Source organism: Apis florea, unplaced genomic scaffold (genome assembly GCF_048593485.1).
Source record: "Apis florea isolate Af1SG1 unplaced genomic scaffold, ASM4859348v1 contig_1615_pilon, whole genome shotgun sequence".
Classification (NCBI taxonomy): Eukaryota; Metazoa; Arthropoda; class Insecta; order Hymenoptera; family Apidae; genus Apis; species Apis florea.
Window position 1 is genome coordinate 5,135,443 of NW_028256416.1, and position 14,757 is coordinate 5,150,199.

Here is a 14,757-nt window from a genome sequence, read left to right on the forward strand (position 1 = left end):
TGAACTGGCCGCTCCGCTCGGCCGCAGGACCCACGCGGCCGTGCGCATGCGCCAACCGGCCCCCACCACGGGTCCAGCGGGACGAGTGGTGGGGAGAGCGACCGGCAACCCTCTTACCTGGACCTGCTCGTTTTCACGCCGGCTCGCGTGTACACTCCCCATCTCCTTCACCTGCGGATTTTCCTGCTCAGGTGGCAGCACCTGACACTCGCATTCGCCCCGTGTTTTTATCTCACAGTGGCGTAAGAAGGGATTTTTTTTTCTTTTCTTTTTTTTTTTTTTTTTTTTTTTCTTTTTACGCAGATCGGTCTCGGTACTGAATTTTGCGAGTCGAGGTGGGAACAGAAAAGGTATTCGAAACAGTTTGTTCCAGTCGTTTGTTTGAGCTTATGAGACGGATGACAGATTTACGAGGATGATGTATTTTGCTTATTTCTCGAGATTGAAATTTGTGTGTTGACGTTTATTTTTAATCTTTAATTAAGGGATATTTGAAGTTTGTTTGGACCTTTTGAAGAGTCTATTGTTTTGGTCTGATTTTGTAATAGTGTTTGAAGGATCGGAATATTGATTTTAATATCGTTTATTTTTTAATTAATACAACGTGAAAAAGAATATAACGAATACGATGTAACGAAGCATACGTGTTATAGTGTTATGGTTTATTGAAAATTATCGATTGTGAAGTACAATTATTATTCTTAATATTCTCGCGTTATACATGTTATTATAAAGTTGACGACGTAGAAATATTTCGATTTTCTTCCTTCTTATTCCATAATTGATTACACCTCGACGTGTAATTTCGAAATGTCTTTTGCAACTAATGCCTAATCTCCCGAGCAGTCACGATTATTGAAACGCATCGGATTGGAGGGAAACCCTTCCTCGTGAACCTGTTCCTTTTCATTCTAAATACTATTCACCTGTGGATATGCTTGTTCGCCTAATCCTGGCGCCGCAGTGGCGTAAGAGTGATCTCCATTCACGATATCTCATCTCTGAAATCTTCAGAATATTAAACGATTTCAAGCGAAGCTTGATGAACAAAAATGAAGAATACAGTGAATTTTATATTTCGACTCACAAATTTATCTACAAGAGAAACGAACCTTTTATAAATTATGGTAAAATGCAAATGAAATATTTCCTTTTTGCTTTAACTCCTTTAAAATTCTTTTTTTTTTCTCTCTCTTTTTTTCGTTACAATATTGGAAAGAAAGATCCGACGGATAGAAGATTAAGAAAAAGTTATGTTCCACGTTTCAAGAATAAAAAAGAAGAAGAAGAATAAAATTATATTTACGTAAATCGCGAGGCTTTTTATTCAAATTTTTATTCGCCTTACGCAGTTAATCGCACAGTTCATTATGTTTATTTGTCTGCCTGGTTTATTACATACGCTTAAGTATCATGAAGTAATACATTTTTAGAAGCAATCGGCCAGAATAATGGAACGATAAACTTCGTTTCTTCTGGCTGGCTTTCTCTACCCGTAGTAATCCTTGATCGACGCCATCAATTTTCGATACATTTCATCGAATCGGTTACGCAATTATTTCACTATTCGTGTGTAACGACCGATTACATAAAGTCGCCGCCATTAATGTCGTTAATCGTTCTCGACTAACGATGTCGGTACACTTATACGCGAATTATAATAAATATAAAAAATTGGATAGCTACAGCTCCTCTCTATTTCCATTATCGAGAAACGACTCGAATTCAATTGGGGAGATTAAAATTTTGAGATTTTCTCGACAAAATTAGAAATTAAAATGATGGTCAGCGATTGTCAAACGCTTGCTATAGCTATGAAATCGCACGGTGGAAGAAAGTTTCTCGCGTTTGAGAAAAGAAAAAGAAAAAGAAAGAAAAGCGTCGTCAATGAAAATCGAGGGACTTTATACAATGGGCAGAGAAATATACAAATAAAAAAATTTCTTGTATTTATGTAAGAGGTAGTAAATAAATTTTGTATATTAATTAGAATTATTTAAATAAGAAATGAGCATTTCTTTATCTCGCCACCGCGAATATTCTATTTGCATTCTGCGTTTCAAACAAACCTTTATTTACCTGTGCGAATAATAATAATAAATAATAATTAACCGCGTAAATGCAAATGTGCATCACGCAAAGAATCACGCGTTTAATGATGTAATAAACACAATCGGGAAAATTATGGCCACGAGTGTGCAAATAAAGGAAGGAGGAGGGGAGGGGGGGAAAAGAAAAACAGTGATCGATCAGATGATTATCTTGCGCCGCTACGCCCTCGACCGTGCTGTTTCTTCCTTTATTCTGAAAGATGGCCGCGTTCTATCTCGAAGAATTCTCGTTGAAAATAGGGTTGAGCAGAAAAGGGGGGGAAGAGGGAGATCCTCCTGAACTGCATCAACGGACACTTGGATGCACACCGTTGACCTCAACGTGCGTTAATAATTCACTCCTCTTCCTTTCGTTCTTCTCGTTTGCTTCGCTTTCGTTCTCCGTTCACCATCTTCGAAATACTCTTCTCCTCCCTATTTCTCATATACCTTTCGTCTCGAGTCAAATTTTCATCGCCAATTTTTGCTTTATTCACTTTTTAAAATTCGATTTTAAGATTCTTTCAACAATCCGATCTTCTCCTCGATCGCTTTCGTTTCGAGCGAAAAAATATTTTCGCGTCATTCTTCAAATACCCATTCATCATTCCAATTCTTTTCTCACGAAAAATTCCCTTTCGTGCGCCCTCCATGCAAAGACTTTCGTCACAGCGATGACACACTGTTTCTGTTTCAACATAATATGGATGGAATAAGTTCGCACGTGGCGCATCACGCGGAGAACGGTGTAATTTCCGGTCGGTGCACACCCGACCAGAGGAGAACAGAACGGAATAAAGGAAATACAGTCACGAGTTGTACAAGCTCGTACGTGTTGCTTTACGAGCTGCGAATTCGCGCGAGGGTGACTCGGCTGGCGAAATTTACGATCGACTTATCGGTCGTCGAACCGGAAGTAGCGGGACGGGACGCCATCTTAAGTCAAAAGGCAGCGGTGCACGCGCTTTGTAAATATGGCAAGAGGTTTGGAGGAGGAGGGAGGGAGGGGGGGTAGATGCTTTCCACGTTTGCGTTCTTGCAAAAGTGCAGCGTTGTTGTTATCGAGCGAGCGATAATTTCAATTAATTTTAAGGGAAATTAATCTAATCGTTTTCTCTCTTTTTTTTTTTTTTTTTTTTTTGAAGTTGATTGATATATAATTTTATGCAATTTGAGGAGAAAGAAACATACAGTCTCTCCTTTTGAAACGAATTTTTGCGGGAAAAATTAATCTCTCTGCTTCAATCTTTTCGATTGAAAATTTTAACAAACCGACCGATCGTTGGCTCTACATAGACACGAGTTTTTAGAGAAAAACTAAATTGGTTTCGGGTGAAGGAGGGCTGGAAGTGAATCATCGACGAGGAAACCATCGATTTCCACCGGTGTACTCGCACATGCACGTGCATGCAACGTCGTTGTACTCTCTGTGGCAGCGCTCTATTGTTTCCAAAAGAATTCGCGCACGTGCGTGGGTGTGTCACGTATGCGCGAGCGCCTTGGAATTTTAAGCGGGCGCGAAGAAAACGTTTCGTCGCTCGGGAGTGAAAATCTTTGCCCGGTGAAAATTGCGATGTTGAATGTTTTGCGGGAAAAATTTTGATGGACGTCCAATTTTCGGGGATGTTGTTCTCCTATTTCGATCATCGTGAAAATATTAAAATATCGCGAAGGAAATTAATGTATACTCGAAATTTTTAATCCCTCTTTCGAAAGTTAATCGGAATTCCAGTTTTTCTGTTAATCTGACTGCGAGCCGATTAAATTCCTCGCCTTTTGCCTACAATTCGATGGATCATTGGAACAAGTTATTGAAATATTTATGAGAAGTTTTTTTAGGCGGACGTAAATATACAATTTTATACGAGTTTATATTATTATACGAGTGAAAGTTGATCGAATTGAAAAATAGAAGAACGAATGAAGGAATGGAGGAATTTTGCAAATGCTTCGAAGAAACTATAGAAGAACGAATACCTATTCAATCGAATAATCGTTCGAACGATAATATGGATAGATAGGAGGATTAAATAGAGTGATAAGTAAAATTTTTTTTTCTTTTATTAAAGAACTTAAAGTTGAAAATTATTAATTAATTATACGACATCTACAACACAATCGAAAACGCGTCATCGATCACAGGATTGAACAATGACGACGACGAGATTAAAATCATGCGCGGGCGTAATATGTACAGATATTTTCATGATTTTTTCTTTGGATGATTTGTCTTTGAGACGATATTTATTTAATTAGATCGGGGACGAGGTCTCCTCGATTTATTTTTTATTTACAAAAAAAAAAAAATGCGCTTGTTTGTACATGAGATCTCTATTTCAGGGTCGTGCCTCATTTTTTAATTGCTAATAACAATCCATCGTTGAATAATAATAATAATAATAAATTGAAAGATTCATAATAAAAAGGATCTTTTTCTCTTAAATTTAATCACGACTTTAAACGATTTTTTTCTTTTCTTCTTCGAACAAAAATGTAATAATTGAGACAAAATTTCTATAATAAGAAGGTTTTTCGTTCTTCTTTTGCGAAAAAAAAAAATAAAAAAATTGGCAAGGAATTATCCTTCTTATCGTTCCTTCCAATTATTTTTCACTCTCTCGATCGCTTCATTGATCGAACCAACGATTCTTCCTTCGTTAAAAATGATAGTTTTTTAATCGATCGAAGTGCAACGATGCATCTGTATCCTAAGAATACTGTTTCAAACGTCTGTACCATAAATTCTTTAATTTTGTCTTTGACAATCCACCCAGATTCGTGTTCGATCCTAGAAGAAATCTTTCATTTCGTATTTCACAAGAATCAATCCTAAACTCGATTAATCAAATAAGAATTGTTCCCAACTTTTTCGTTTCTTTGTTTCATTCTTTCATGAATCAATTAAAAATCAAAGTGAAGTCGATTGATAAGATTACTTCACTTATGTAAGGATAGTAGAAAGTTTCTACTAAGTTTCCACTAATTTTGTTCAACGTGTTCATTAGATAATATCTGTTAAATAAATAAGAATATTTTATATAAATAATAATAATAAGAATCGATAATTATTAAAACGGTTCGAAATTTTTAAAATCTCATCGACGTGAGATAATTATTAAATTCTTATTAATAAATAATTGACAGGATCCTATTAAAAAAAAAAAATTCCTAATTTGATTAATTTAACACCTATATATTTCTTCCACTCGACTAAATATATTCTTATGACATTTTCATTTATTACTCCACTCGCCATCTTTTCATCCATCGATTTTATTTTAAATCCTTTTTTTATGGAAATTTATCTCCCGATTTATCGAACGATAAACTCGCGAAACACCTCTCTCACTTTTTATTATTACCTTGACGAAATATTGCATAATTTACTTTGTATGTGCACAACACACTACATCAACCTATTATCTAAACGTTTTGTAACGATCTCTTCCACGAGATATGCAAAATGAATACAAATATAATTTCAAGCAGACATTGCCATTATACATTTCCATTCAACCAGTTGTTTAAAGTTCAACTCGTAAACTCAAAATTCCTAATCCAAACTTGAATCAAATGCATTGCCACAAATGCACCTCTTAAACCCTCTTGTTAAACGTTCAAAATATAGATACTCGAAATGAATATTAAGATACCAAAGGAGAAAAAAAAAAAAAAAAGAAGGAAAAAATATTCCTACCCTAACCCGCCTCTCTCACTCGTGCACACAGGATGTTGATATATTCCTATCCCTCTCTCCAATTCTCTCGGTCAATTCTAAACGCATCCAAATTACCACATTACGACGAAACATTAATGCCAATCGAGGCTTTCCCTTTATTACAAACATCATCGTTAAAATTCACACCTCTCTCGTACGAGGTGTATTATATCTCGAACCAAATTTTTCGAACCTTCCCTTTCGACATTCCCTCCTTCACCAGAGAATCACGATAGTCAATAGAGAGGACGTTTTTCCAAAGAAAATCCAACCCCAACGATCGTCCACAGAGCAGGACCCGAGCGTCACAATACTGGAAGGCACGACCCTATCTCGAGATGTTCCTTCTTTTTTTTTTTTTTTTTCTTTTTTTTCCTTTTTCTTTTTTCGCAACAACACCGTGGACACCCGTCACGTGGTCATCTCCAGGTACCTCTTCGTCTCGATCGAGCCGTAACTGTGCGAGTAACGGCCGCTGTACGAAGCCCTCGACCATGCCCCTGCCCTGTTCGAGTAACTGTTGCAAACGATCAGGGAATTCATGCCGCTCGGCCTGTCCACGATCGGCACGCCCTGCCCTCCTCCCCCCCTGGCCGAGGGGTGGCGATAGCTCCCGCTCCGCGACTGGCAACTGTCCGTCAAAGGCGTCCTCGGGTCCTCCGTCGTCGCGTTGATCTCCGTGTAAGGCTTGTGTCTCATCGTGCACGCGCTCAGGAACACAGCTGCCATTGCGCCCTTATATATATGTACAGATATAGAATAAGTGATAAAGACGCGAGGGAGATGTTTATAGGTGGTCGAAACTTGGTCAGATAAGATATGGATGGAATAAGGCCTTTTCTGTTGGAGGTGATAAGAGATATGAGTGTGAATTGTGATGTTACGTTTGGCTGATACGATTATTGGTAATGGAAGAAGTGGTATCGTTTAATTTCCTGTTGGCAATAATTATTTTAGCTAAACATGACGGTGAGAACGATAAATCATTGCAATATGAGAAATGATGATTTGAATTTGATGCACTTGCCACGAGCATGTGAAGCAGTACGATGAACATCGTAGCGTTTCTGAATCCGATATTGTCCAATAAAATTCCTGCGACGCTGGGCCCGATGAAGGCTCCGAGTGCGAACGTGCTTGTCCACAATCCACTGATCAGACCGTAGGTCTCTAAATTATTTGGGAATCCGTATTGTCTAAAGGAGGAAGGAATTATTCGAATAATTCATTATTTTCAAAGATCATCGTTATTATGGCAAATAACGTACATCGACGTCCTCAACGCGTCCGTGAAACTGGCGACCAATTGCGCAGCCATGCCTAAACCGTGAACAACCAAACCGCAGATCGTCATCCAGACTAGGGTTGGGCATGGTATGAAAGGTGCTGGCCCGACCAAGATAAATCCTATGACCACGAGGATGCATCCGGCTACGGTAGCTACCTAAAAGAAATTTCCATTTCGAAGATTCAAAGTTCCTCAAGCTGCTCGAGTCGAGAAAACAATTTTTCAAAAATTTTGGAAAATTTCCAGGAGGATGATTAACCGTGTAATGGTTATTTCGATAATTACTTTCGGATGCGAGTGTTTGTCACAGAGCCATCCCCACGCGGGGGCTGTAATGGCGTAAGTGCCTCCGTTAATCACGAACATTAAGCCTAGAACGATAGGGCTCAGGTCAAATTGCCTCAAATGAGGTTCCAGGGTCGCTTGCAAAAATCCTATGCTCATACTGGTTGCTATTATGGACGACGTGGCGATCAATACGCCTGGAATTCTCAAAGCTTTCTTCATACCTGGAAAAGATAGATTTTTGAATCACGATTACAGGCCAATTTGGATTATTATTATATTGTATGGATATTCACCACTCACCCACTGTATTGGGATTAGTTTGATTACTGTTCGAATGAACTGGTAAGATAAAGATGGTCATAACTGCGGTCGTGAATAAAGCTGATCCCAGGACAACGAAGGGTGTCGTGTATCCTCCAACCTGTATTAAAAACGTTCCATTCTCAAAATTATTAATAATAGTTTCAAAAAATCTGTTCCGTCTAATCCGATTGATTTAAAAATACAATTTGCCAACTCAGACTTACAACATCTTAATGTGGATAGATAGATTAAAAAGATCGAATATCTCTCAGGAAGGAAAATTCTAAAGTAACCCATTATCCTAATCTTTTTACAATTGCTTCCAATGGACGATGATTCTGCGTCCATTTCTAACCAGAAGAGAACCATTAACCCAAAGTAAGAGTTTCAAGGAAGAACGAATGACTCATAACTATTGCCCTTAATGCGTTTCAAATCTACGAGAATATTCTTCTTTCTTTTCTTTTTTTTTTTCTTTTTCTTTTTTTTCGAGAAATTATCGTCTTACCTGATAAAGGATACCGCCGACAGTTGGGCCAACGATCAGGCCCAGGCCGAAAAACGTCTCCAGACTAGCGAAAGTGGTGGCCACGTTATCGGGGAATTCTTTGGCGATAATGGCGAAACTTGCTGTGAGAAACGCCGCGTTCCCCATAGCCTCCACGATTCTAATCACGAACGAAAGGATTATGAACGGATAATGGCCGTTCACTTTGTCCAACAGACCGAAGAAGATGGCGCAGGTGCCCGTTGTCAGGATACCGCCGTTGAACAACAGCTTTGGCCCGATTCGGTGCAGCTACGGTGAACAACCGTCGATTTTATTGCCAAAAATGATAAAAATGTGTTGTGAATTAAGAGAGTGTTGTAGTGAAAATTATTACACTTAATCATCGTGATTCTTTTATTTTGGTAATTGCAAAAAAAAAAGAAAAATTCAGAACTTTAAAACTTGACAACTGTTCACGACGTTGAAGTATAATTTAATTAATATAAAGAAATCGATGAATAATACGAATCGTCTTAAATTAAATGTGTTCAAAGTGTTTTGAAAGCTGGGTCGAACAACGATACTTTATCTCCTCGGTCCCTTCGATCACGTTATTTTTGTTCTCCTTTTTCTTTCTCCTTTTTTTTCTAGTAGTAAAGATAAGAATGATATTTATAGTCACGCTCGAAGATTGAGAAACACATCGATCTTAAACTATTTTAATTTTGTTTTCGACACAAAATGTATCGATTGCCAGTAATTTCGTTAACGGAGGAAGGAAAAATATTGGTGATGAAAGGCGAGCGCCTACGAGTAGGCAAATTAGTACAGTGAAGTAAACTGGAACTGCCATTTCTCAGGCTGTTGAGATTATAGTGTAATCGAATAATTTTTTTTAATCGATTATTTACGAACGATCCCCTTCTTTGTTTCTTTTCATTTCCAATACTTCGTAACAATTATCATGATTTTTTTTTTTTTTAATTTCTTTAAAAAAACTTTTGAAACTCTGTAAGAAAATCTGATATACCTACTTATGGTAACTATCTTCCATTATTGCCACGATACTAAAGTAAAATACCAACAAAAAAGTTTGACAAGAAAAAAACGTTAAGTTAAAAATATAAATGTTAATCAAGAATTAACAATAAATTAAAATTATTTATTTTGCTCACGTATTGTCCGTAAAGGGGACTGATGATAAACACAATGAACTCGAAAATCCCAAAGACTAATCCGTACTCGGATGGCGATGCTCCTTTCTTCTCAGCCTGCGAAAAGAAAAAAAAATTACCAAAAAATGACACGCGAGCTTAACAAATAATTTTTAACCTTTCAAGCTCGAGAAGCGTGTTAGACGATTCCATGTTATTGCTACGCATTATCACGAGTGCAATTAACTGAGCTGGCCATGATAAATCTTGATAAACTTTAGACACTTCACGCTCAGAGAGGAGTCACGAAGAAAACGGTTCCTCAGATTTCAGAAAAATAAGGAAAACTTCTATCGTTGATTTTCAATTGTTGTGTTAATTAAAATAAAATAATTTTGTTTTGAAGAAATATTATACGTAGATGATAATAGATATAAATAAATAAATAAAAGAAGTAGAGATTCTTTATTGAATTGTGTAAAAATTAAATTTTAAGTGTATGACGATTAGAAAGACAAGTAAAATTAGTACTTGTCTTACAGAAATTAATGATATTATGATGGTATATTAAAATTAGGAAATTGATTAAAATAAGATAAGAAATAATTTTCAACGACGAAGACTTGATTCTGACGAAATCTCAAAAAAATTGATTCGTTTGTCTTTTAATCTACAAAGATGTTTTCCCTCCATCTTTAACAAATTATTATTCGTCGTACAACACAATTTGTTGTACGATAAATTGCAAAATTCTCACGAAATTTTTATCTGCATTGTATCAATCATTCGGATTACGAGGTTTTGATAAGAACATCTCATTATAGTTGACACGAAATGACGTACGTATTTTGTGATAATAATAGGATAATTTGTCTTGTGACCAAGATGCGTTCTAACGTTTCATTTAGAAATATAGATTGAAATAAATTAATGAAAAAAAAAAAAAAAAAAAAAACAGAATTGATTCTATAAGTTAATACAAAAAGGAGATATTTTCCATTTCTAAAATTTTTTAATTCTTTAATAATTCTATAAATACTTTTGTGACATTTCTATTTCTATTAAACGGATATTGCTTAAAATTGCAAAAGATACTTCTTCCAATAGAATAAAATAAATAGAAAATATTTCTGAGGGAGAATGTTCCTTTTATACCTCTATAAATAAACGTTTCTCTATTTCGATTTACATTCCTTGAATATATCCTTTGATCGATTATCCTTAAATCGGCATTCACCATTCGCGTTCCTCGAATATCTCTGGCAGCAGTCGGCCAAAATGTAGACGTGTTACAGATAAATACGCGATCTGTGCTCCAATTAAAGTGTTTACTACACATCGAGATTACGGATGTACTACTATAATGAAGAATTTCTAAAAGGCTGTAATAGAGATCAAAACAAATAAATTATCTTTTCTCACTGTCAGCATAATACGCTCCGAAATAGAACTCTAACAATAACAGGAGATAACAATGTGAAATAATTCATACCAGTGGAGATAGTGTAATTACATTGGAACATCATCTTTTGGGACGGATATCACGTGTATATCTATAACAGGAAAATAATTTAAAATGGCAAAATAAATTATTTTACATCGATAATCAATCGCGTAATTAAAAGATTCCAAGATTGTTCGTCGTGGATGAATTTTTCAAAATTTTTGTAACCTAGTGAAAAATCCTCTCTTTTAGAATTTAGGCAAAATTGGAACGATGCGTAAGGAAGATTAGAAAGTTTAAAAATCCCCAAAAGAAGAAAGAATCTGAGAAAAGGAATTTATTCCAAGGAATATTGAAAACTGAAAAGGGGGGGGAGGGAAAAAGAAGTTTCTATTCTACTCTTCTATACGTAACGCTATTGCATAAGTGCAATCTTATGTATGTACACATCGAGCTCTAGTAAAGTATATACCTACTTAAATGCGTCATAGATTTGTCTTGTTGTGTCTGGCATCGTGAATCATGGAAAAAGTATTCGAAACTGGTAATTCGATACTTGACAATTAACGACAAGCGATTGATTGCCAATTTATCTGCGACACGATCGATTATCGTTTCGTAATTTTCATTTACTTAATTTAACGATCCTTTAATCGCGTTAATATTGAACAATTCCTCTGTTAAATCGAATGTTCGTGTAAAAATTTTCTTACGAGATTTTTCTTTTTTTTCTTTTTAATTAAAATTAACATCCACCGATACCTAATTGATATCACGGATATTAATCTTTAAGAAACGAGTTAAGAATCTTCTCCCTGTTAAATATTCATAGAAATTTTCCTTTAAGAGAATTTAAAGTACTTATTATGCACAATAAAAGAGAGATGTGTAGATAATAATAATGTAATAAGGAATAATGTAAACGACGCTTGATTATCTCTAAGAAAAAAGAAGAAGAAAAAAAGATGGCGCCTTCTAAGTAGCCAAAGTAGTGAAAAAAACTGGTCTTTTAACTTGCTATCAGAAAATGTCATTAACGGCTAGCTAACGAGATTACGAGTATTTATCTGACGATTCACTTATTTTCTAATTTTGTAACTACGTTACAATTTATTGGTTACCATCAAGTGCAAGTACAAGTTCATTTCTATCGTTCATTTAAACGTTGCCATTTTTTTCACTTACTTTCGTCATGTTATACTCGTGTTTGGGGGAAGGGGGGGGGAGGGGGAAAGAAAAAAGAAAAAATAGTGGAGGATACATCTAGAAAAAGATCACACAAGCATTGGTTAACAATCGTGTTATATTGCATCAGGTTATTATTCAACAAAATTTTTCAACAAAATATCTTAGTTAAGCGAATTTTGTTTACTTTTGATATTGCGAATTTCTCATTTCATTAATTATGCTCGAATCTTTTTAAATTTTTTTTTTTAAACTTTTAATTTTTATCATATTGGAAATTTTTATATTCCAAATTGAAATAATTAAGGATTTATCGTTTCTCCGTTTCAAATAATTATTAATAATAAATCTTAACAATATTACTAGCTTTTTGAAAATTCCAATTATCAATTATACTTTATTATTCGGATCTTTCAAATCAAAAGGGATGCTGCAATACATCGTTTCCTCCAACTTGCTATTTTTCCTCGTAATCTTTCGTCAACTCAAGTTTACAAGCGTACATGTACAACTTTTAGCACGAATAATTTACGATTCTCAAGCTATCATCTTCAACAAAAAGAGAGATTACTTGTTTTCGAGCCAGATATATTTATAAATATTTGAAAAAAGTCGTAATATCGATAATGACTGACGTAATCGTTTCGACGACGCCATACAATTTTTGCGTCTGTGTTACGCAATTTTTACCATTTCCATAAGCCTGTATGTAAAAAAAAAAAAAAAAAAAAAATTAATTCCCACAACACAGTATGTAACAACATTGTAACAGAATATAGAAGCATTTCTTAATATCACGGCGAAGTAATTAGTGGAATATATAAACAAGTGATTGGAACCACCGATTATTTTCTTTGTGATTTCAGAACACGCAATTAATTAAATTAATGGCTCGTCTGATGCAGCATTAATTCGCAATCGCGTGGCGATTTGTATTGGCTTGTCACTCGCGGATCAATTTACCACGATCCGATCGAAATATAATTTCGCGAACGAACGTACGGACATCGAATTCTGACGATTCAATCCTTCTCCTTATCCCATTATTCGCGCTTTGATCCTTGTTGAAGAATCATTGAAAAATAAAATGATGGACGAAAGGGGAGATTATTCGTAAATAATGTATTTTGTAAATAATTGCGCACGAGTTCGATTAAATTAAATTCTAATAAAAATTACTCTTATGTATTATTTATCGATGTTAAACTTGCGATTTATATGCAGATAAGAAATTACAACAATGCGTATTTTAAAAATGGAAGAAAAAAGGAAAGAAAAAATTGATATGTTTTAACAATACGTTATTGAACGTTGTACGAGGATAGGATTCTTATTGTCACGGATTTCGCGTATAGGGCGACGCGTGGATCGACGCGTTAAGTAAGTAATTTCTTAATGAACCACGTAGAATTGATAACTTATACTCGAGCGTCGATATACAACCCCTTTCCAGACAAGCTGTCGATAAGAAATCGTACAGAGAACGTCCTTCCTGCCATGCACCGACTCGATGCTTTCTTCTCGTTTCTTCTTCCATTTTCTTTACCCTTTCCTATATATTTCTCTCTCTCTCTCTCTCTCTCTCTCTCTCTCTCTCTCTCTCTATTCAACGTTCGTCTCGCCGCAGAAATTTAAATTAGAAATCTCTGTGAATTATCCTCGAATTTCGTCCGATTTTACACAATCGTGTAAATTCACCTCAATTCAAGGAACGAAGATAATATTCTCTTAATATCGCAATAAAATAATCATTGTGTTAAAATATTTGTAAACGAGCATGTAGGCTACATTTAAAAACACGTTGTAATCAAATTAAACATAAATTCTGCTCTCGTTTATCTCGACAAAACAAGCTTATAACCGATAATAATAAAACTCATTGTAAAAGTCAATTGACACGACACACAAGTTAAATATCTTATTGTTGCTGTATAAGAAGCGTTTGTATCATAACACTTCCTATATTAAATTTCGTATCATTTGCACGGTACAATCATTCGAGGCAACGTCTTCTAATCTTTCTCTCGACTATTTCCCGTTAAAACAATTTACTTGAACAACCTCTTCCTTTTTCAAAACAAACAAAAAAAAAAAAAAAAGGCAAAAAATAATTCCAACAATCTCCATCTTCTATTATTCCCTATGTAAGAAAAGTTAGAAAGCATTGCTCTAAAACTCAACAGCACCTCATCGATCCTTTTCCCCTCCCCAATTTCTGCTCTACTCACCTCCTGCGGGTAAAACGGTGCCTGGAGCGAAACGCAGATCGCGTTCGCGAAATCGGCGATGCTGATGACGATCAGCGTGAGCCATTGCCTCTTGGTGAATTGGGCCATCATCTTTGTTAACGGCTTCTTCCAATCCTCTCCTCTTCCTTCCCGAAACCGAGCCACCAAGATCCTGTTAAACTATCCTATCGTTTGTTGGCCACCATCGGGGCCAACCTGGTCTCAGCACCGATCTCGCCACCCACTAATCCGTGATAAATCGTGTGCCTTGTCACACAGCGCGTGTTCAACAGCGACACAGCCAAAGCGGTTCGGCGTGCTCTCGAAACGGTTGTGCGACAACGAGGCGAGGAACCGGCTACTTTTCAACAAGGAATCGTTGCTACAGGAGGGAGGAGAGGACGTGACACGGCGGGGTCATAGGTCGAACGATACGACCTACCGCGATTCTATAATTCCCATTATCGGCCGACATGTTGCGCGACTTTCTACGACTTTTCGTTCCTTCCTTGCGAGCGTCGTGTGGCCGAGGATCTATGCCTGATGGGTGTGAAAATTTTCAGGGAAAC

General features: G+C 36.2%; 1 protein-coding gene across 1 annotated transcript; it reads right to left on the reverse strand.

Moving 5' to 3' along the window:
• Positions 1 to 4,133: 4,133 nt before the first annotated feature.
• Positions 4,134 to 14,528, reverse strand: LOC100872322 (MFS-type transporter SLC18B1). The gene is made up of 8 exons (XM_003690330.4): positions 14,189 to 14,528; positions 9,353 to 9,448; positions 8,196 to 8,486; positions 7,685 to 7,805; positions 7,382 to 7,605; positions 7,077 to 7,252; positions 6,836 to 7,004; positions 4,134 to 6,543 (listed from the first exon to the last, which is right to left on the reverse strand). The coding sequence occupies exons 1-8, from the start codon at positions 14,297 to 14,299 to the stop codon at positions 6,220 to 6,222; spliced, it is 1,512 nt and encodes a 503-aa protein (XP_003690378.1). The 5' UTR covers positions 14,300 to 14,528; the 3' UTR covers positions 4,134 to 6,219.
• Positions 14,529 to 14,757: the final 229 nt, after the last annotated feature.

What these genes read in the sequence shown, in the direction of transcription:
- LOC100872322 (XM_003690330.4), bottom strand. Translation starts at nt 14,299, where the DNA reads ATGATGGCCCAATTCACCAAGAGGCAATGGCTCACGCTGATCGTCATC. An exon ending in ACAAACACTCGCATCCGAAA is followed by an intron (nt 7,253 to 7,381) that starts GTAATTATCGAA and finishes AATTTCTTTTAG; the next exon opens with GTAGCTACCGTAGCCGGATG. An exon ending in GACGCGTTGAGGACGTCGAT is followed by an intron (nt 7,005 to 7,076) that starts GTACGTTATTTG and finishes TTCCTCCTTTAG; the next exon opens with ACAATACGGATTCCCAAATA.